At 42.2% G+C, this 24595-nt stretch overlaps 1 protein-coding gene across 1 annotated transcript in view; it reads right to left on the reverse strand.

Annotated features, from left to right (window-relative positions):
• Positions 1-2326, reverse strand: part of Fam19a4 (family with sequence similarity 19 member A4, C-C motif chemokine like) — a 192553-nt gene extending 190227 nt beyond the window's left edge. The window contains exon 1 of the mRNA XM_012514351.1: positions 2313-2326. Within this exon, the coding sequence (XP_012369805.1) occupies positions 2313-2326 (14 nt within the window). The remainder of the gene's footprint in view (positions 1-2312) is intronic.
• Between the last annotated feature and the right edge of the window lie 22269 nt (positions 2327-24595).

Below are 24595 nucleotides of genomic sequence, written 5' to 3' on the forward strand. Positions count from 1 at the left end.
TTACTCTTAGCCCTCATCTTCTGCCTTTATTAACCTTAGAGAACTACACACAGCCTGACTTTTTTTTTTTTTTTTTTTTTTTTTTTTAACGTATTTGGTATAGGGTCTCACTACACAGCTCAGACTCATAGTGATCCTGTTTTCAGCATCCCCAGTGCTGGGATTACAGGCATGTGGCACCACACCTGGCATGTTTCTTCACAGAAGATTCCATAGCACATGTGTAACTGGCTTTGTGGGGTTGTGGGAGACGTCCTAAAGAAAATACCCACTCTCTGAGGTATAAAAAGTCCCTGTTATGCTCATTAAAAGGTGACGTGTAGAGCGCTGAAACTCTCCACAAGGAGCTAGCAAACTCTTCGCAGCCAGTCAGCAGGTCCCAACCCCATTTCCACCCTTGGGAACAACTTGTCTTCTAGATGACCTGAAATAGCACTATGGAATGTGCTCCATCTTTAAGGGGACCCGGGAAATGGGGAAAGGAGAGATAGGAGGGAAGGGGGAATAACAAAAATGATCAAGAGTCAACAGGTATATGAATAAACTCAAGACAAATGCAATTATAGGGGCTGGAGAGATGGCTCAGTGGTCTAAAGCACCTACTTAGAACAAGCTTAGCAAAGCATCAGGGACCGCGGTTCAATCCCCCAGCACCACATGCCAGCCAGAACGCCCCCTGGTGGGCTGAGCTGGTCTCTCTCTCTCTCTCTCTCTCTCTCTCTCTCTCTCTCTCTCAAATAAATAAATAAATAAATAAATTAAAAAAAAACAAAAAAAACAAATGCAATTATATTGTAAAGATGTCAACAGTAAAAAGTGTCCATTTACTTATTCCAATTATTTTTCTATTTTTGTGCCAATCTCCTAGGTGAGTTTATGAAGCCTAAGAGTTTTACAATGCAACAAATGAAGAAATTTAAATGTCTAATAAATATACAAAATAAATAAGAGATTTTTTCAGCCCATAAAATTAGCATACATCTTTAAAATAATGATGTCCACTGGCTGTAATATCAGAATGAGATATCTCTCCTACAGTATGGAAAGTACTTAACTTGGTAAAAGTATAAATTAGTAGATAATTTGATCATGTAAATCAAATACAGTGTTCATATTCTTCAATCTAGCAAGCCGCCTATAAGATTTAGTCCTAAAGAAATAACTAGGGCCAGGGAGATGGCTCAGTGGAATAAGTGCTTCAAGGACCTGAGTTCAATCCCTCGTTCCAAAAAAAAAAAAAAAAAAGAAAAAAGAAAAAGAAATAACTAAAACTGTTTCAGGAAATTTGACTATTGTTTATTACACTAAAACGACGCCAGTGTTTAATAATATGGGACTGGTTAAATGAATCATAAAACAATCAAGAGATGGACTACTTAGTTTCTGATGTGAAAATGATACTGTAAAAAGAAAACAAATTTTTACATTTTTTCTCAAAACATCTGAGCTCAATGCCAACCTAGGCCTCTTTTGCTTTCAGATGTATTTCCCCCCTCCCCTATACAGAGGACCAGCAGGGGGTACCTCCAGGGTATATTCCCAGGCCCCCAGCTCAGCCTGGAAAAAATGGCTGGGGGTCCAAAGAGGAAGGAAGGAAAGGTCTCTCACCCTCCTGTCTAATGGTGGCATCTACAGGACAGCTCCAGCTCCTGCAGAAGGCTCTGCCAAAGGTCCAACTCTCCTCAGGCCCCCTCCCCATTGCCCACCCAGCATTGTGTCCTTGGTCCCCGCAGCCTGCATGGCAGTGGCTTCCTGCAGCTGCTAACCCCAAGGTGCTTCCACTACCACTTGCTGGAGTTCTCTTTCTCTCCCACCCTCTGTATCCCCAGCTCCCTCTTTTCCCTACTTTCAGGATCCTTTCTGCTTTCCTCACTGGATCAACACAATGAGCTCCCAAAATCAAGTCTTGTCAAGGGCAAACATCTAAAATCCCAATTGCTAACCCCTGACCCATCTCCTTAGCCCAGCAATTCCTGGGAGAATAGCAACAAGTTCTTTGTCCCTAAAACAAGTACACAACTAAGCATAGCTATGACCCCCCACAGAAATGCCAGGGTAGGAAGAGGAACTGGGGCAGAAAAGCTGTTCAATAATTCTGTCTCTCCCTGCTTTCCCCTCACTGAATAAGCGAAAGCACTGCTTTTCAAAGATGAAAGTCAAAGTTAAAAGAATGGCATTTCCCTAAATTCCCAAATAGTTTCAGTCTTAAAAGGCTCATATAAAGGTTCATCAATTCACGGATACTTAGTGATGCTACATATTCAACAATTTATCAAGACATTATCTCTAGGTGCCTGTTAAAATTATTTTACCTTGGGGATTTCATAAGATTTGGTTCCTGTCAAACACAATTATTCCAGCATGTAACTCAGAGTGACTTCAAATTCCCATTTGTAGCTAGGACCAACCATTTCTGCAACTCCAAGTTTTCTTAATTTGTAAGACCTATTTAAAAAAAAAAAACAAGCATCAATCAGCATTTTAATATTGAAATGAAACAGATTTCCAGTGACAAAATGACAGTTCCATGTTAGTAAAGTTTCTTAATATTGGAGGGAAGAAGATGCAGAATTCTAACAAGCATTATACAACAGTTCCAAAGTAAACATTCTTTAAACCGAAAAGACATTCAAATTTTGATGCAAGACCTGAAATCCTTCAGTGTATGTAATTTTACTCTCCCCAATTCATTGGTAAATATCTGAAACAGAAATCAAAAATAATCTATTCCATGACCTGAATAGTCTCAAAATATTTACCATTTGTGGTTATTTTGACTGTGGGGAAGAACAAAGTTGTATGGTGTTAGACTCATTGAATAACTACGTGCAGATACCCCATAATGTTTTCACAGGCTCTCCTTCCCATTGGATGCCAATAGAGTCACCATATTTTTTTAATCATATCTCCTAAAGACACTCACAGAGACGATCTTCCAGAACTGCTTCAGAAAGTAGTAAAAACAATGAGAAAAGCATGATTGAAAAAGGGGAAATATTTTGAAGGGAATTAGTGACAATGTGTATTTTACTTTAAAGATACTTTAAAATTAAACATTCACTTCGTAGTTTGATCATACCTTGTAGAAACAAAGAGCTGAATAGTGGTTATCAGAAGCCAAGGAGAGAGAAAGGACAGGAACATGCTGATCAAAGAATATTAAGTTATAGTCACATGAAAGCAAGAACTTTTGGAGCGCTATGACACAGCAGGATGACTACACATAACAATATTATACATTTCAAAAAGCTAGAAGAAAATATTTTGACATTTTCACCATAAAGAAATCACAAGTTTTGAGGAGATAAAAATGGTTTACCTGACGTAAACAATACCCAACATATGCATGTATTAAAACATTACAAAATATCTCTCAACATGTTTATTTTTATGTTTTTATACATCAGCCAAATTTTTTTAAATCTCTAAAATACAGTCAATTTTAGAGTCCTGAAAAAAACCATTACAAACTCCCCACAAAACACAATTGAAATTTTTCTCTTCTTTAGATAACCCAAAGATAATTCCACAGACTAGATTAGAAAACATTTCAGATGAAGGGTTCCAGCCCCACTCCTCTGTCACTACAGGGCAGACAGCTCATGCCCAGAACAATTATTTCAACAAGAGAGAATGGGTTTGAATAACGATATATATATGAATTACTAGAGTGGAAAAAATGACTTGAGAATGTTCATCTACCAAGATCCTCCAACTTTATTAAAGCATGTTGGTCCTCACGTCCACCCAAGGGTATGATGTGACCTTCTGCTATTGGAAAGAATTTCATTCTGTAATTCATCAGACCCAGTCATAATGAACTCCCCACATATTGGAAACTGAAATGACCTTTCCTGGCTAATATTTATCTTGTTTTATTCACATAAAAGGAACCACTGGTTATTCTCTTTTCAATTAGAAAACAGATCCATCAGTGAGAAGAAAAGCAATATTATAGTTCGCTATGCCAAAGAAGGAGCCAGGGGTTTAATTTTAGGTAGAGCAGTAACTCATGCTGGTAGACTTTCCCACAGGATACCTTACAGACATGGAAGGATGTTCAAAACCACCCATCATTTTGTCTGTGGTACCCAAAGCATTAACTGACAGTTACTTGATCTCTCTCTCTTTCTCTCTCTCTCTCTCTCTCTCTCTCTCTCTCTCTCTCTCTCTCTCTCTCTCTGCTTTAAAAGTCATTCATTTTTAAAGAGTTTTCCAAACTCTCAATGATGAAAGACACTGGCCACATCTAGGCTTACAAAAAAAATGCTTTTTAAAAACATGTCTGATCATGCTCAGAATGACCTAAAAAAGACACAGCACTGGATGTGGGGCTCTGGTTTTCATCTGCCACCTGATGTGTTAGCATTATTCTCAGAGTAATTTTTTGCTACCAAGGAGCATAATACCTATTTGTTTCCTGGTACTAGGACCTTTGAGGTTCTCAGGAAAAGGAGACTATTCTTCAGATATTTATTTCCAAGGAAGAAATTCTGGCTTCCCTTGATTTCTTACCTTTCTTTTCTCTTGATCCACCTGCCTTCTCTATTCATGGGGTCAGTTTCCTAGAACACTTTTCATTTGGAAAGAACATTCCCTCATTGTGGCCATCCCCCTTGGGCCCTCTCCAGCCCTTTCTGCTATGTACCCTTCGTTGTACACATGTGAATCTACACAGCATCATAATCTTTCATTCAAAAAATCAAGTGATGAGCTTAGGGTTTCCTCTTGAAATTGGAAGACAGAGTCACCTTCCACCTGCATCTGATCCTGAGGAAAAAATAAGACAAACTGAAACCTGAGAGACTTTTTGGAACTCCACTGCTGTGCATTCTGGGAAAGTGTCAAGGAAAGACAGAGAAAGAAAAAAAGAATTCTTCCAAACACACAAGAGCGACATTGATCAAGTGCAACTATGACCCAATATTGGATTTTAGACCAGGAAACATGAAACACCCAACAGTTCCCAGAATGAACTGCATGTGCTCATGCCCACACAGAGGCACAAAGGGCATGACGGTGGCAATTAGTAATGTCTGAGTGTAGCCTGAGGGTTAAACTACATTACTATATAAACATTAAGTTTCCTGATTGTGAGCATCATACTATAGTTTAAAAAGAAATTATCCTTGGGGCTGGTGAGATGGCTCAGTGGTCTAAAGCACCTACTTGGAACAAGCTTGGCAAAGCACAGGGACCGCGGTTCGATCCCCCAGCACCACATGCCAGCCAGCCGTGCCCCCTGGTGGGCTGAGCTGCCCCCCCACACACACACACTAAATAAATGTTAAAAAAAAATTTCTTTTAAATAAAAAAAAAAGAAATTATCCTTGTTATTCTTAAAAAAATATTTACTCTGAACCATTTCAGGAGTAAGCAGCAAATGTACATGATTCTAAGAAAAAGAAAGAACAGGAAAAGAAGAAGGAAAGAGGGAGGGTCTAGGTGAGGGAGAGAAAAAAAGGAAGAATGAACAAACTACTGCAGAAGACATGGGGAGGATGTAACTGGTGAACCAGCATAAGGATGTCAAAACTGCAAGGGCAGGTTGGCAAAATCCTATTCTTTCAACTCCCCACTGTCAGAAATTACAATAAAGTAATACGTCCCATATTCACACTGACAGGAAATGCTCCCATTCAGTAGGTACACTAAAACAAGTGAGACCCGCTCCCCAGTCCTGAACACTGAGCACTGAGAGTGTGGCGGCTCTGGCTGATGCAGCTCTTTAAGCATTCACTCAAACATCTACCGGGTAAGGCCTATTTTATTACAAGGAAAAATAAAACCCACTTACATAGTACATGCTATGGACCACGCACAGTGTTAATGCATTTTTAAAAACCCACTCACTTAAAAAGCAGAGCTTCTTTATAACCCACACAGCATAAAGAGAAAAAGTGACTGGTCCAGGGTAGCTGAGTTCGGATTCTAATTCTAGCTGTATGACACCAAGATGCTGCATCTAATGCTTTAATTCTAATAAAATATTTCCCAAAAGTATGAGTCTCTTTCCATACTTTAGCATGTAGGCTGAAAATTAATCCATCTTTCTTTTCATTTGAAGATAGTGGTCATCCACCTGAAGGTAAAGAGTTGTTATCTGTGACTAAATCTGTGTAGACAATTGGATAGAATTAATTAGCAGATCGCGGGGTCTACATTAATCCCTAAATAAATTTTGCCGCATCTTTGAAGCTAGTGAAAAATAACAACACAAGTTTCTGATTCGCTGCAGATTAATTAAAGGCTAACTAATGCCACTTTCCAAATTAAGCCCAAACGTGCAACAGTTATAAATGTTGTTGCTGCTTCAACCACCATTTTTCACAGAGGCAGAAAACAAATGTACTTCAAGTCAGAACTCTGAAAACACTGTGGCAGAAGAAACACACCAGAGCCAGGACAACTCACACCAAGGCTAAATTATTTCTGAGATTTCAATGGAAGAATTCAGTGTCAAAACAAAAGAAAAAAATGGATTTTTTTTTTGTCTGTGCATCTGCTCAAACTCATTTCCTCTCACAGTCCAATTCAGGAGCATTTTTGCAGCAATACACCAGGCAGAATCTAGCTCAAGAGCAGTCTTCTCGCCTGGCCACCACACTGCCCTCTGACAAGGGGTATCCTGCATCACCTCCAGGGTGGGAGGATGGCATCATGAGCTATTTCTAGACTCAAGCCCAGCTCAGCTCTGACCTCCAGAGCTGAAACCTCCTGGGTGGCCTAGTGACTCACATTCTTGGCCCCTTGGGTCTTGGGGTACAAGCATTATGATTCTTCCAGCTAAAGATGTGGTGAGTTATTTTTCCACATTACTTTCTGCTCAAGAAAGAAAACGATAGAAGTGGGAAATGTTTCATGAATATATAACCTTCGTTTGGAGGGTCAAAAAAGGATCGTGAGCAGGAGGACAAGGCAGTCCCACTAAGTTAGTGGCTCAGCCAATGACTGCCGCATATTTGGAAATAGAGCTTGCCTACCTAAAACAATCCATCACTTCTCCAGACCAAATGTTCCCATTTCCAGTTGCTTCAATAACCCAAGCACACTGGATTGTCTTTGGAAACTTGCAAACAGCTTTTCCACCAAAGAACACTCACCATATATGGATCATTCCTCATCAATAAAGTGCCCCAAGTGCAGTTTCATTTTCCAGATACCCTGACGCAGAATAAAATTTTTCATCATTAAAAAAAAAAGAACACACAGCCAGATGTGTATTCTCTCTCTCTCTCTCTCTCTCTCTCTCTCTCTCTCTCTCTCTCTCTCTCTCTCTCCAAATTTATTCTGAAAGAAAACAGGCATTAATGAGCTCCGTACATTGAAGACTGCACCAGAGCAAACAGATGCACTTAACAGGCGATCGGTGTCCCAGTGTCTATGTGCAGGCACTGAAAGGAGAAATACATGGATGGCCAAAGCCTCCAGGAGCCATCATTCACACTCCTCACACGATGCATGGTAAGGTTGCTCTGTCATTCAGAACATGCTCTCTGTCCTGTGTCAAAACAGGCATAGTGTTCTGCCAGCATGCAGTATATAATAAATAAATAAATAGTTTTCATGGTTTATTTTATTGCTTAAAAACATTGATGACTTTATTACTAAACCATTTTACAACATGTTAAAAACCATGTTGTAGGTAAATCATTAAAAACAATCACTATTAAAAAATATAAAGACTCTTACAAATGGGATTTTAATTTCATGTGTCATCAATACCATCTGATCTAAATTGGTGGTGGAGAAGATAACAATGTACAATGTATTAATTATTGAAACTGTCCTATTAATCAGTTTTGAAACTGTCTCATTGATATTTGTTTCTCAATAAAATAAAATTTTTTTAAATATAAAATAAAACAAGAAATAAATTGGTGGTGGAGAGTTCTTTAAGAAGGCTTTTCTAGTCAGAGGGAACTTACATAAATGAAGCAGAGTTCTTATGCTTGTGTACAGCTTCCATTATCATTTTAAGAACTGAGTAATTCCTTAAAACCACCCAGTGTCTTGACTTCAGAGTAGGGACATACTTCCTTTCTGAGATACAAATAGTGTATTGTGTTAAGGAAAACTGCAGCCTACAAATGACCATGAAAAGCACAAACGCAATCACTATTAGATGACAATGCTTTGTCAAGAGCTGCAAAAGAAAAAAAAAAAAAAAAAGGCAAACAAACTGGCAAGTTACATAAAGTAAAATACACTCAATTCAGTGACACCTCGCGTGGCTCCACAGCTTGTCGTCCAAGTGAAATTAGCCAAGTCTGAGGCTGAACAAATGTGACCAGTAGTGGCAATTTAGCTATAAATCTCTCAAGGCCCAATTATCCTTACTGCAGAGGGTTTATTTTAATTAGGCCAGGTTTTAATTAGAAATTTTCCTCTCATTTCTCATTTTTAAATAATCAAAACAGTGTATCCAGGATTTCATTTAATAAATAACCACCAACATGATGTTGGAGGTTGGCCATGAGTGGCCAAGCCCTTGAACTCCTATCTGAAGTTTTTCCATAACGTCACTTAACTTCTTAATAATATTCATGAGAATAAAGTGAACTGTATTTCTAGCAGTAACAGCGCTCTCTAATACTTCATCTTACCAGCGTGGGCAAGGGCTCTACTACCTGTAACTAGAATGTCACCCTTGGGGGTGTGGGGCCAGGGACAGTCGCTTACTTCTGTGCCACTCCAGCTTCTGGAATAATTATCCCACATGTCATGAAATTTAAATAAGTTTTGTTACTAAATGAATAAATGGAAGCCTCTCATCCCACTCCCACGTGAACAATCATTTAACCTGTAGGTTTCCTGAATCCCTCACCTTAATATAATGTAACGATATTAGCTGCCAAGATGCCTTTGAACTGTGACACACGTGACACAGGGCATCTCAGGGAGCATGTGAGGCAGGTACGGGAAACATAAAACACTCATGGGTATGCACACATAGGAAATTCAGCCATGGGAGGATTACACAGCAAGACAAAGCCCGCCGCAGACAATATCAGCCCCTTTAATACATTAGTGGGATAAATGTTTCTTAAAAGCTTAATGTAAACCTTTATTAAATTGTCAGCCTTAAAATTATCTTTTGCTTGACAATGGTGCCCTCATGTGGGCAGAAAAGGAAGTCTACTGACTATGTTTAACTGACTTACGCTGTTTATTTTTACTATGCTTTAATTTTAAATAAATCTATATTCACAAACAGAAAGCAAATAATTCTTAAATATAATATGTAACTTAAATGGCAATATCATACTAAGCAGTTCTACCAAAAAAGAAAGTTAAATCAATCTATACCAACAGTTTCTAAATGGAATATAACCATTTCTATGAAAGACGACCAACAATAAATGAAAGCTCACTGAAATTCAGTATTTGTTGGTTCTCTGTTATTTCTAAAACACAAGCCCATGCTATGCTTTACAGAGCTCCTAGGCCAGGGGCGAACCTATGGCACATGTGCTATTAGTTTTAGTTTTTGTTTTTTTAAGACAAGCTGTTAATGTAGGAGTTATTTTTTCTAAATTACAGACAGCCTCAGCACTCAGGTTTAATTGTAGCGCTGGCACTTTGCTATAACAAGTGGGTTGGGGTTGCAGTCTGGACACTCGTCTCTGACAGGTTCGCCACCACTGTCCTAGGCTAGTTAACAATGCTCCACACGTGCATCCACGAGGCACTGAAAGCAGCCGGGCTCTGCCATTTTGTGGCCACACTGGGGAATTATCAAGACTGACTCTTGTCTACTCAGAGGTGATCCCCTAACTGAGGAAGATAAACAGAGAGCAATCAAGGGAATGAGTCACTAATACACTTGACTGGGCCTCTTAGAATAAGAAAAATAAAGACATGAACTACACAGACCAGGGAAAGCCCAACCAGGGCCTTTGCAGTTCAGGAGGGCTTCTCAAAGAGGTGACCACACAGAAGAGTGAGGGTGAAGCCAAGCGGGAACAAATAGGGACCTGAAAGGCTTTAGTTTATTTGTTGATCTTTGTAAAGAGCAAAAAGGGTCTATGTGGGTAGGTTTCTTTGCTTTTCCTTTTATTCAGCTGGGTAAGGAAAGGAGAGATTTAAGGCAAGCACAGAGCTGGAGTAGAGGAAGGAAATGGGCTTCCTACATGTGAAGGTCCTGCCCCAGAGCTGACACAGTCAAGTGCTCCGCCTCCAGGCCAGTGGTCACTTCTTTGCAGCTCCTCCAGCAAGCATCTGTGATCTATCCTCTGCAAGTTCAGCTCCTAAGTAGAAAGAAGTGCTGTTCTTCACAGTCCCTGGGGTCTGGGGCTCTGAAAGTCTCCTGGAGTGTGTGGTACTTTTCTCACATATTGAAGTTTTGGGCTCCTGATCTAGTAGTTCACAGATGCTGAAATGAAACTATAATTAGTGAATTCATCTATGACAATGTAGAATCGACATAAAAATCCCTGAGGACTCAAGAGGCTGCTTGTCCTGCACTGTAAATGTGAGCTGTTATGGTTTTACAAGCTGAGAGGAGCACCCTCGCAGCCCTTTCTGTCAGTCAAACGACAGGTCACTGCTGTGTCAAAGGGTTTTTTTCCCAAATGAAGAAAAACTCCAGGGCTGGGGATATAGCTCAACAGCATAAACGACTGCCTGGCAAGCTCAATGGCCTGAATTCAATCCTTGATATAAAAAAAAAAAAAACCTCCAGGGTATATTACTGTCTCAGTATGAATGCTAAACGTCCATTGGATGTATTTGGCAGGCATTTTGTTTCTGTCATCAAGTATACATTTGAAACTCTTGCAGGGCCTTCATCTATTGCAATGACTCTTGAACCAAAAGGTGCTCTAGTGGGACACTGTGTCTCCAAATGTGTGTCTTCAAGCCATCCTGCTGCACTGCCTGAAGTTTCTGCTCTGCTTTCCCGGGCTTTTTCTCCTTCCCGCTCCTTTTCTTCCCAGAGTGGACTCACCCAGCCCCTTTGCAGCCCTATGTCCACACTTCCTCACTCGGGTCCTCACCTAAGTGGGTGCATGGCTTCTTCCTACCTATTAGAGGTTTGGAGCAAACAGACAAAGCCAGCTGCTGAGACACCTGCTGCGAGGATCCTGTGAGCTGAGAGGCAGCCACGGGTTCCATTCCCAGCACTGCAGAATCCAGTCAACCGCCACACCCAAGAATGAGCTGAATCTGAGGTCCCTGGACAGTCTGGAGGCCCAGAAGCCAGCGTTTTTAAATGCCACCTTTATCTTCATTAGCCTTTACTTAAAATCCATCATTTCTTTCAATGACAAATGTCAGCCACAAGACTGATGGGTATTTAGCAGTTGCAGTGATCAGGTCACGACTAAGAATCCTAGCTATTTTGAACCTCATTACAGTTTACTGTGCATAACTCAAAGTAGATCACCACCAGCAAACTCATAATTCACACAGTAAATGGACCCACCTGTAGATCATGTTGCTTACTGCATTAACACAGAAGCATATATCCTCTATATCATAAAAAGTTTTAATTTTTTGATCCCTATATTCCATATAATTTATTTTCTTTGAAATTTGATGAATTTTGCTTTATAAAGCATGATTGTGAAGCAGTGTTCATAGTTTTCAGCAAACCTCCACAGAGACCCACAGCATGGAAGAGATAAGTGAAGGCACGCTCTGGAGTTGGAGAACGCTGTCCCATCACGGCTGCCTTCTGCCTCCCCCTCTCCTACCCCAGCTGGGCTCAAACCTATCACTCATCAATCCTGTCAGAAGTTTAAAAGTAAACTCACAGATGACAAAACGACTTCTGTGTAAGGCATATACTAGTTTCAAAAGCACTAGGACACACTTGCAGAACGGCTTTTGAAAGGTTAAAAAAAATTGTCTTGTATGGAAAGCTCCATCATTTCAAGAGCCTCTCACAACCACTATCCTATAATGTATTCCAACTTTGCAGGTGTAGAAATGGCCTCATTATCCTCCTAGCGGCCCTTCAGAAAGTCCATTTCAAAGCAAGCACCTCGGCTGGTCAGCCTGCAATCTGAAAGGCAGTGCTATAAATACATATGGCCTGAGAAAGCCACAGCAAGCCTGATTCCAGGGCTGTGTCTTCAAGGGGGAAAACTGGAGAAGCACAGGCTGGTAGCTTGCTAGAGGGATGTGTCTAAAATCTATGGAATAACAGTGGTCAGAATTCCAAGAACAAAAAGGCCTCTGCCATCCTGAAAGAAACCAAAGTTCTTAAGCAGGTAAATATAAGTAAAGTTTGTGAAATGTGCAGCACTAGTACCTACACAGACTGCAACAAAGGACAGGCCACGAAGAAGTGAAATGACAAATGAGGTCTCAGAGAAGGTCCCCTCCAGAGCAGAGCATGAGACAGAGGCTTAAGACAACACTCAAGATGGGGGTTGCTCATGTGATTAATGGTAGCTGGATTCCACCAGGATCTGCCAAAAAGCATAGAAAATAAGTTCCAGAACCCTCCACTGAAGGACAGGAAATAAGGTATTTATTCATCAGCTTCTCACTACCAAAGGCTATGGGCTCCTTCCGGCTTTAACTTCCAGGTTAATGAAAGTTCACTTCCCGACTGCCTCTGCTAGCTCACCTTTGTGAGGAAGGTAAAGAAGCCTTGGCGACTGCCAGGGACAGACCACCAGCTACTCCAGGTATATCTGAACCTACTCAGAACTGGCCTTGCCATTGGTTCAAGTCAGTGGGTGCCAAGGGATGAGGCAGACAGCATCTGCTGACCAGAGGCAAAGGGAGAATGCATACTCTCTTCTCTCAGAGTCACTTCCCCTGTACTGAGTTGAAAACTCACTCACCAAATATATTTGGCCTCTGCCATGCGTAGCCCTGGGACACTGCAAGGCACAGACCCAGCACAGACTCTGCCCTCAGCTCCTGTTTACTGAATATGAGTGCCTCAAATACTGATTTGAGGATAGAAAAGGAGAAGGGAAGGAAGGGGAGGGAAAGGGGGAAAGAAAGCAGGAAATGAGGGCTGGGGAGTAGGTTGGCAGTGTAAGCGCCTGCCTGGCAAGCGCAAGGATCCACATTTGATCCCTGGCGCCACATACCACATGCTGTGCCCGCCACCAAAACGCAGCATGATGGCACATACCTATAATCCCAGCACTGGGGATGCTGACACAGAGGATCACTACAAGTCTGAGCTGCAAAATGAGAGAGACCCTGTAACAATAAATAATAATAATTTTTTTTTAAAGAGGGGTTAACAAAGAGAAAAAAGAAGGGAAATGGGTAGGGAAGATCACTTGGCAGAAGTAGTCCAGGCTTTATGAGCTGGACTCGAAAGTGAGCACCACCTCCCACAAGGCAGGCAGATGGGAGCAATGGTTAGAACCAGGAGCTCTGAGTATTCAGGAGGACACATCCCATGGAAATTGTAGGTAGCTGTGAGTTCTGTACTAGGCACAATGTGCTCCATTCTCCCAGGCTTTCAAGTGAACTGAAGTTATTGTTTCTTTGCCTATTTTATTTTCCATGCTAAATGATTATCCCAAGATTCTTGACCTGGGATTTCATAGTGTTCCCAGAGCCTCAGTCAAACTGAAAATCCCTTAAGGCCGGGGAGATGGCTCAGTGGAATAAGCGCTTCCCTGGCAAGGGCAAGGGCCTAAGTTCAATCCCTGGTTCTGGGGAAAAAAAAAAAAAAAAAAAAATTGAAAATCCCACAGTCCCAGGGCATTCTGGAAGGGAAAAAGCAAAAGTAAACAGTAAGGTGATTTCACATCATGGAAGAAAAGGTGTGAGTGGGTCTGCCAGATTTGGTGAAGTGACACAAAGGTTTCTGTGCACGGCAGGGCAGATGTGGAAACAAGGCAGGGCCTGGGTGCTCCTCCAGCAGCAAGTGCCTTTCCATCCTTTCCTAAGGTCCTGGGCTATGACACACTGACTGGCAGAACAGAAACCAGATACTATTTCCAGCTGCCCCTCCCTAGGCATTACCATGATTGAGGGGCTTACTAGCTGACCCTTTCATGGCCGCTACTTTGAGTCTTTAAGCCATGAGGACTCAGTATGTAAATAATAGCTGTTGTAGAGTGCTTCTATTTAACTATGTGCCAACTGCTAGGTTCAGTAGAACACATTAACCCTTGTGAATCTTACTACCGCCTTCTGAGGCATGGACTTCCTTAGAGAAAATGCAGAGAAATTAGTCATTTTGGAAGAGGTATAAAACTGCTAAGTAGGGACAGTGGGATTTGAACCTGTGAGGGTCCAACTTCATATTCCTTCTTCTCACCACAGGCTGGAGGCTCTGTTAAATCAGCCCTGACTTGAGCTCACTTTCCCTGGTGATAATGCTTGGAAAATGCTGAAAGCCTATCTGGAAAGGGCTCTGTCTTGCCCAGAATTCACCACCTTCTAAAAACCACCTTCCATTGTACAGTACACCCAGCTGGAAAGGCTTTCAGTCTGGTGGCTGCAGCCACAAGCTAGAGGACAAAGCAAGAGAGAGAAGCTTTAGCACAACTGATCCTCCACTTACTCACTAACTCTCAAAGCAACCAAAGAAATTAAAGCTCCTTGTCCAAAGAGAGGGTGGATACAAAGAGATAAGTCCACTGTAGTTCCCAACATAACAGCTTTCTATTCTGCCAGCTTCTTGAAGTCATCTTCTGTGGAGAATGCCATGGTCCTCAAATGAAAAATCTTCCAGCTCCTGAGACGAGTGTCAAGAAGGCAAAAGGCCAGAATGAGCTGAGCCCAGCAGAAAATGAGAACAACAAAGGGTCTATTTTTGTTATGTTCAGAGCAAGAAAAACAACCAGAAGACAAAGGGCCTCCCCACCAGAGGGAGTAATGAAGTGCTGACTGGTGACAGCACACCAAATTACTCATCCTCCACTCGGCGTCTGTGTCCCACCAAGAGCAAGATGCTTTCCATAAAGAGAAAAGGGACACTAGGTGAGAGAACTGAGCTCCAAAATAGGGCACCTGCCCTCTCTAAATAAGTTCAAGGCTCCTGGTCCCAATGAATTAAACCCCTGGCTCCCTGTGGCATGAAATCTGAGGCCAGAAATTCAGCGAAGCAGTCTGCAGAGCAGGAGATGTGGCAGCAAATGGAAAGGAATAAAACATACAGGTTCTGCCAATCCCACCTCAGGAAACACCGAGCCAATCCCAGGCAAAGGTTTACTATGTATTATTAACACTGCTCCACATAGCAATGATTTCTTGGATTCCGTAAGAATACTTCATACCAGACACTGCTCCTCCCCTTTTTCATACTTGCTAAAGTCTGTGATCAAGAGGCTGGTCTAGTTATAAAATCTGGACCTCAGCTAGACACGGTGGTGCACACCTGTAATTCAGCACTTAGGGGGTTTGAGCTACAAGGACTGCAAGTTCTAGCACAGCCTGTGCAATTTAATGACTTGGTAAAACCCTGTTTCAAAATTAAAAACAAAAATTAAAGTGAGGCTGAGGTGAGCTTAGTCCCACATGCCTGTAATCCCCGCACACAGGAGGCTGAGGCAAGAGGATGTCTGCAAGTACTAGACCAGCCTGGGCTACATAGTGAATTCAAGACCAGCTTGAACTGTACAACAAGACCCTGTCTGAAAAAAAAAAAAACAGGCCCGGGAATGTAGCTTAGTGCTCAGACCTTGAGTTCCATCTCCAGAACTGGAGGTTTTCAAAAAAGGAGCTCATTGAGGCATTTTGACTAAGTTTTTCATAAAACTTCCACATAAAAATATAAAGATATATAAAGGAGATATGAAGAAAGTAATCTAAAAACACATTCAGAGTTTTCCTTGTAAAGTTCTGTAAAGTCATATCCGTTGATTTATAATATAGCCACTAGTATATGGCACTGGCCATATTACAGAGCCTTTCCTGTTCATCTCCGTATCGGTCAGACACAATTTTGCATCCTTCTACGCCAAGGTGGGGATGGCCTGAAGGTAGGAAGGAAACCGATTCTGAAAGGTCAGAAGCAAAACTAAAACAAAAACCCAACAAGGCAAAGCTAGCCAAAAGAAACGTCAAGAGGCAAATGCAAAATATTATACTTAGTACCAAAAATCTAAGAGGGCAAGGACAGGATGGAAGAAAGCCTGTTCTCCACACTGAAGGCTGAGCAGAGACCTTACAACCTTAAGAAGTAATAAAACACAGCTGTTAAAACCACCACCTTACTCTGTTTCATTAATAGGAATAGCCATCTTCTTTTGGTATTAATGGGAAATTAGTCCCAAGAAGCCTGCGCCTCAAATACCAAAATCCACAGCTGTTTGGTCTCTTGGAGAGCATACCGTACTATTTGATGATAAACAACCCCGAATTCCCTGGTGCACTGTCACAAATACCTCAATGCCCAAATTGATTCAAAATGCTTCCCTTTCCTGGTTATTTTGACTTTGGGGAAGAGCAGAAGTCGCACAGGGCCAGACCCCAGAACAAAGCGGATACAGCAGATGAGGACACCGTGGAACGCCTCCAGGAGCCTGCCGTCCTGTTCATGACTCTCAGGAGTGGCACGCGCTGTAGTTTTAATCACGCCTCATAAAGATGAAGAAGGCTTCAGCACTGCTTTGGAAAGTGGTGGCAATGACAGAATAAATATATCTGAAGCGAAGTGGGGGAAATCGGTGACAATGTGTCATTTGGGGTAATAATTTTTAAACATTCACCATGAAGCCTAGTCTCCTCTCCTACTGCATAGAGAATAATGACAAGAAAACCTGTACATGTGCAGTGCAGGCATAACATGTTTTTCAAACTTTTTCTAACCCCAGTTGGTTGAATCAGAGAATGCAGAATCTGCAGGCACAGAGGCTCAACTTCTGATTATGCCATCAGCCCTGCACGAAAGACATGATACTATACACTACATTTAAGAATGACACCCCTAAGCCAGGCTTCACTCAGTACCCACAGCACAGAGGCCGCAGGGGCTCCAGCCTGGCCTGCTTGAAAACACTTCTTGTCACCTCGAAAGTGTCTCTCTCATAACACTGTGACCGGTATGACTGAGGAAGTGAACTTTTAATCTTACTTAATTCTAATTAATTTACATATATGTTTTTGTGTCTTTTTTTTGTACAGAGTCTCACTATGCAGCTCAGACTCATAGATAGTGAACCTCCTGTTTTCAGCCTCCCCAGCGCTGGGATTACAGGCATGTGCCACCATGCCCAGTCTCAATCGCTGGCTCAGTGCATGGGGTACCAGGGATGGAAGCCCTGTCCCTGCACTTGCCTAAGCAGGTGCTTTGTCCACTGAACTATCTCACCACCCCTTAATTTACATATATGCAGCTGTTGTGTCTGTTGACTACCAAATCTGGCCACATAGCTCTGGATGTGCAACAGACCAAAAAGCGGAAGGGGTGGGGGGAATGAAGGGAGGAGGGAGAGGAGGGGAGGCAGAGGGGAGATGGGATTGGACGGCCACACAGGACATAGCAGATTCAGGGGGACAAAAGGACAGTAGTGTTCAACACCCAGAGTGCTGTCCTGGGTAGAATTAGGGCTCAGACAAATCACAGGCAGATGTAGTCCATGGCCTACAGAAACGACTGTATAATTGTCATGACAAAGCGAGCACAGTGACGGCAGGGGCCACAGACACCATACTCACCACTGAGCCCCCGGCACAGAGCAGGCCCTCAGTCCACATGTCTCCTAAGTGAAAAAGGGACAAATCAACCCATGAACTAGGAAACATCCCATGGAATACAAAAGCCTCAAAAGATGTTAAATGTCCCCACTTGCTAGGGACACTGAGAAAGACCCATTCACCAAGGGGCGCCAGACTAAGTGGCCTCGAAGGCCCTTCCAGCTTGAAGAGCTTCATCTCCACAACTGAGGGGCCCAGTTCACATCCTCGCCCTCACTATTCATGTGATTGTACTGCTTAGCTATTGCCACACTGCCTATTACTCAAACTGAGCAACTTCAAACATCACACATTTATCATCTCAGATTCTCTGGAGAGGGCTTGTCTGGGTGCTCGGCTTAGGTTCACAAGGGGCTGCAATCCAGGTGCCAGCCAGGTCAGATTCACCCCGTGAAGACTTTCCCACCCTGTGATTGTTGGTAACATGCACTGCTTCCTCCTTGTGGCTGCAGCCCTGAGAGCTCCAGGGCTTCCTGCCAATCTCAGTTCCTGGGGTCACCTGCAGTCCCAGGGCATACCAGGGTGCCCACCGCTTCTTCAAGCCACCAGAGAGCCTCTCTGGAGCAAGGCAGGGAGCAAAGCAGAGGCTTATAGGATGTCAACAACATCCTATCACTTTTGCATTATCCTATGGGCTAGAAGCAAGTCAGGTTATATCTATACTCAAGAAGAAAGGGTCAGGGGCCAGGGAGGTAAATCAGGGGCATAAGAACCTACCCGGCAAGTACAAGGTACTGGGTGCAAAGCCCGGTACCAAAAAAAGAAGAAAGGGTTAAAAAATTGTGACACTTGAATGTGGGGATCGGAAAGGCTACCCTAGTATCTGTGAGTGACCTCAAAAATTCACTTTGCATACTCTAGGTCCTTGTCTGTAAAGATGTGGCCACTAATGGCATAGCAGAGTTATCATAGGTTCACTTAACAGACAAACTAACTTTAGGATGTGACAAGGGTCAGGTTTATCTGTACAATAGCATTTAAACCTTATAATAACAAATCCAGTAAGACAACCTAAAGAGGTGTAAGATTAAGAGAAAAAAGAGACAGCTCTTGAAACCAAAGAAATACTGACAAATTCTCACTTTACAGAACTTTCCTGGTTAGAAGCTGAATTCACCAAACATTCATTCATTCCATAAATCTGCAGGCCACACTTCTGAGCATGGACTTTCCTTTGGTTCCTTCTTACGGACCAGCTCAGCAATTCTCAGACTCCAGTGCTAAGGATGGTTTGGTAAACCTTGCACAGAGGTATTTTAGGAAATTTTCAGGGAGTAATTCTGACCACATGCAAGTTTTGTTTTACTTACCTAGTTCAGTACCAAGTCTCAAGTAAAATCAGTTTCTATTTGCTACAAATAATGTTATTCTTACTAAAACACTGTAAAAGGAGGTAATGGAGGTGAATGTGATAGAAGTACACTGTTAACATATATGAGTTTCGCCAAAATGAAACCCAATAATCCACAGAACCAACATGCCCTAGCAAAAAATTTGACAAATACATAAATAAATTATTGTAAAGTCTGACACCATGTTTGATAACTATCAATTCTCACCTATCAAACTCCTAAGCAAGGGTTGGACAAATAGCTCAGTGAATTAAAGCACCTGCAAGCAGGCGCAGCGGCCAAGGGTTTGATCCTCAGACCTGCCATGCTGGCCCTGCCCCCGGGGCTCACGTAGAGGGCGATTGAGACTGGGTGTGGTGGTGCACGCCTGGAGTCCCAGCTCTTGGGAGTCTGTAAGCAGGTGGATCACAAGTCTAATTTAGTAGTGAGACCCAGAAGCCCCTGTAGACCTTTCCCTAAAATACAAAAAAAAAAAAAAAAAAAAAAAAAAAACTCCTAAGCAAATAAAAGATGTGATGATAGATTTTACATGAAATATTAGTTCGTTTTAATTTTGCATTCCTCCAAAGAGGGTCAAACTCCACCCTTCTCTTCTGCTGAATTTACATTTTAGGAACTAAAGCTCCAAAACAAGTGAAGGGCTCTGTTCATTCTGCAGAGCTGCTGCAGACAACAAAGACATTGCTGATGTTGCAGAGGAAAGAAATTATGCCAAAGCAATCGATAAAATGACTGTAATGATTAATCCTCCATAATCCATTTTTTCCTATAAAAGTCTGTATTTGGAGATTTCTTAACAGCTTTTCCTTACGAATCTATCAACTTCTCATATGGTGAAACATTAAACATAATAAAGTTGCTGTCCAATTAGAATCAATATTTTTTCTAAGAGATTTACACTCTCCACGTATTTTGATTGACAAGGTAGAGACAGGGATATTAAGAAAGGCACTACATGTGCAGAGCTGTGCTCCACAAAGCTTCAGGGCTGACTCTCTGGCCCCTCTTGCCTATCCTTTGTGAGACAGAAATATATATATATATATATATATATATATATATCTCAGTGTCACAGATAGAGAAAAAGAAGTATAAGAGAGCTTGAATGGTTTACCCAAACCACACACACAAATATACACACACAAGTCCCAAGCTGAAAAGAAAAGGGAGATTCTCAGAGGTGAGACTCCCTAATACAGAGAATGTCTTTGTGTCACCGGATGCTCACAAAACCAGTCATCTGTCCAACAAGTACTGGAAAGTTTTCTATGCACTAGACACTAGCAGCCATTACGTGGTGTTGCCCACCACTGGCAGTGGACACAGAGCACTCACTGAGCTCTATCCCCAGGGCTATTTTTTGTTGTTGTCATTGTTGTTTTGTTTTTGAGACAGGATCTCTCTACACTGCCCAGATGGCCTCAAATTTATGATCTTCATGCCTTGGTCTCAATGAATAGCTGGGATTATAGGTATGTGCCATCATGCCCAGCCTGACTTTTAACGTTTTTTAACCTGGACAGTCAAGAAACAGGGAAGACACTAAAATCCAAATTCTCCTATAATCTTTCATTAGAAAAGGAAAAGCAAAGAGGGAAGCCTACTGGATTCTATCACTGCACCACAAGAAGTAGGACAGAAGGGGAACTCCGACCCTCATGCAGAGGCGCACGCAGGGCAGTCTGGGGTCAGGTGCGGATGCAGGTGGGCTGCCTCTGCGCAAAGCCCCAGTTAGTGCTAACATCTCCTCGCCCACACTGCGGCTTCCGGGCCCAGATCATCGGGCCTAGTGCTGTGAAATCATTTCAGTTCTCCACACCTCATGTCTGAGGCTCCACTCCCCTCCCACAGGCCCCCTGGATCAATGTTTCATCCACCACATTTGAGAGAGTCACTGATCCTTCCCATTCATTCTTTGGGTCCAGGCTCACCAAATGCTTTCCTGCATCTTTATTCCATTTTTCACCTGAATCCATCTACTGCTCTTCGAAAGGAATTATTATTTCCCCTATTGCCATCTTGTACTTTTAAGACATTAAAAAGAATCCCTTCCCTGCAGGGTGCAGGAACCAGTTTTCCCGTTTTTTCCACCTGCCAGCACCCCTTCAATCATAAAACAATAGGAAAGACCTGAAAACCAAAATCCCTTTCCACTTTTCCACTCCCATCAAATATGGCTCTTTTTATTTGCTCACAAAATAGCACATCAAAGGACAGAGGGCTAGGGAGAGAGTCAAAACAACGATTAAAAGGTTGCTGCTGCCCCATAACATAACCAAAATACTAGATGCTTGACTTAACTACTGGCCACTAGTTAAATGCAAAGCAGCTAAGTAGCACAGATGTGAAATGTGATGAGCAACATTATATTAGTTTTCCATTTTTTCTGCAAAATGGATGCTCCAAGGTCCCCACCTCCAGCCTACTTGATTTGCAAAGAGCAGCATGTCCTTAATCAATTCCTCTGCATGTGCTGCAGCATTCAAAGGGAATTTAATAACAGGTCCAGCTGAAATCCTGCAGGTTCAGGGTATGCTAGTTCCTTCTAGGTGCTCCCCAATTTCTGGATATGCTTTTAAGTCCAAGAGATCAAGTTCAGTTTTCCTTCTGTGATAGCCTAAAAAATTGGAAAGCACTAACAGTATCCTCTCTGGTGCTTTAGAAAACCACTGGAGAATAACAAAGTGGCGGGGGGAAGACTCATTGCCTGACACTGTCCCATGTAGAGCCACCTCTCGGTCCTACTGTGGCATCAAGGTCTTTGCCCAGGTTCTGGAGCGTCAGGAGAGGTGTGACTGAAGATAGTGCAGACAGGACCATTAACCCCAGCAGCTTAAACCATTAAAGCTCAATTCTCAGAAGCTATTTGAGAGCTGTAAGTGCTATAGAATTAACATGGGAAAACTTTCAGCTATTCATTCACTTGAACTGCACTGATTCTACCTATATGTTATAGCAGCAACCAAAATCAATAATAAGAAATGCAATGGCTGCTTCAAAATAATGCAAACTTTCTGTACCAAACATGGCACTATGCTGCACATGCATTCCCATCTTATTCTTACCTAATATTTCTTGCATCTTACAGACAAGAGTTGGTAAAAGAGCCAGATCACTTGCCAGGACAGCACAGAGCATCAGCACTGCAGCCAAGATGCAAGTCCTGGTGGGCAGCTCCAGAGCCAGCTGTCTGAAGACCACCCAGCTTGGCCACCCTTGCCACTTGGTAGGCAGGCAGGGTAGCAAAGGTAAGCTGGCCAGAGAGCATCAGAAAAAAAGGGGCACTACCAGGTGAGACAGGAAGGAACCAAAGGTGGAGAGATGGCTAAGAGCAGCAGGGAAAAGCTGACCAAGTCCATTGCTTTAACGAAGCCATTAATGCTGGAAGCACTGGGTTCCGTCCTCGGCACCAAATACAAAAACAAAGCCTCCCCTAATAAAGAAGCCATTAGGAGGTGCACCTTTGATGGCAGGCCACCTGAGTTCCAACTGCAGCTGAAGCACACAACACTATGGCATGCACTTCACACTGCTGTTGCCTCCTGGTTTGGCCTCTCTCTGGCATGCAATCCTACCGAATGGTAATTATTTGGGGAAATTATTTGTTACTAATCTGATCTGATCAATGTTTGAAAGATAGTCTCAGAGACAGAGCAGGACAGAAAGACACAAAACAAAGAAACTCAAGCTCTACAGTAACTCCCTAGATGTGTGACTCTGGCAAGACACTTCATCACTTTCTTCCTCCTTGCCCACATCTGTGAAGTGAAGTTAATAATCTTACTCATGCCAACTAAAAGAGATAATAGAGCTCAAGGACTAGGAATAGTGCTTGGCCATTACAAATGTTACATAAGATATAACTATGCTTTCTTTTTTGCTTACTTATCATTTCTGGCAAGATCTATCCCTGGTCCAAACGTCACCTGAAAAACAAAAAACAGGTATACAATAGAAATGCTTACTTATGCCTGCCAAAAACATGAAGAAGACTGTTCACAGCAGCTTATGCACAGAAGCTAAAACCTAAAAAAGACTCAAATGTTTAACAGTAAAATATATAGTAAAGGCCCTTCTAGGGCCAAGGAGATAGCTCAATGGCTTAAGCGCCTGCCTGGCAAGGTCCTGAATTAGATCCCCAGTACCAAAAAAGAAAAAGAAAAGAGTACCCTATTCATACCATGGAACATTATGCAGAGACAAAGATTGGCTGTCACAGCCAGCAGGAGACAGTGTTGAACAAAACTTTGAGGAAGAAGATATATCGTGTGCCTTCATTTAAGTGGAACTGTGAGGGAAAAAATAAGTTCTGTTGGTAAAAACGGGCTAGTAGTCACCCGCCAGGGATGAGTGTGGGGAGGAAAGGGGATGAGGGACCCATCTGAGGGCTGGAATTCTGCCCCTTCTGAGTCATGGATTCATGTATGTGAATGTACGCAAAAAATTCACCATGTGTGAATGGTTAAGACATGGGTCCTCTAGGAACGAACTAACCAAACCAAGTATGTGGCCTGGATTTTAACATTTGTAAACTTAAAAATAAGTTTTAAATTTTGCAATGACTTGGGAAAATCCAAATAATATTTATCATGAAAATGAAGTGAAATGATGAGAAAATGATTGGAAATTCAGATTTCCCTATCTACAAACAGAATTCCGCTGGCATGCTCATGCATTCAGATTGCTGTTGGCTCTTTCCCTGCCACAAGGGTAGAGCTGACAAATTGTAACAGACCAGATGGCCTCAAAGATTGTACCACACAGCCATTTACTGAATGGGCTTTCCAACCCACTGCCAGGAAAATCTGCCCCCTTGCCCCTGATACCACCCCTATCATTGCCTCACCATTCTAGTCCTTTCTTTGAGAGACAGCTCACAAAGAGCCACCATGACCAACTCTTTGGCTCCAAATTCTGACTTCATATGGCTCCACATGGATGTTCAGACACCAAGAACTTGGACAAGTTAGAGATGACGGCAACTAGAACAGTGTCTCTCTCAAAAGCAAGCACTATCAGGTAATTTGTTAGCACCATGCTAATGTTGTCCATTTTGTCTGTAATGTGGACTATGTCCTTAGGTTAGGTCTTGCTGACAAATTAACCAACTACACTGGATAGTCCTCTGCATATGTTTAACCCATTAATGGATCTTTAAACAATTGGATCCATGATAGAAATACACTGATAGAAAATAACTGAGGTACTAACTGGCTAATCAGAACGTTTAACTCAAATGGTGAATAAAAATGAATTTTCTCACCTTTGAACTTTCAGCAAGCTCACTTTCTCCATGTGGAATGTCTTTCCTAACTCTGTTGTGGCTCAGACTCCCCCACCAGACTGAAAGCTCATGGAATATGAAACCCACATTAGAACTAAGAAGTTTACCCAGCCCACCACCTTGCACAAAATATATCCATGAGAGATGGGAAAGTGTCTAAGAGAAATTTCTATTTCCATACAATATTTATTGAATGGGCCAAGATATGCTGAGTTTATCTGCTCGTCTCTTTAGATTTTAAGTGACTATTTTTCTATCTGCAAAAGCAATAACTATTTTTGACAGACAAGTTCAAACAGGACCAGGGTAAATGTGTACTTTGGGAAATAGGGTA

Source organism: Octodon degus, unplaced genomic scaffold (assembly GCF_000260255.1).
Source record: "Octodon degus isolate 3935 unplaced genomic scaffold, OctDeg1.0 scaffold00030, whole genome shotgun sequence".
NCBI classification, from domain to species: Eukaryota; Metazoa; Chordata; class Mammalia; order Rodentia; family Octodontidae; genus Octodon; species Octodon degus.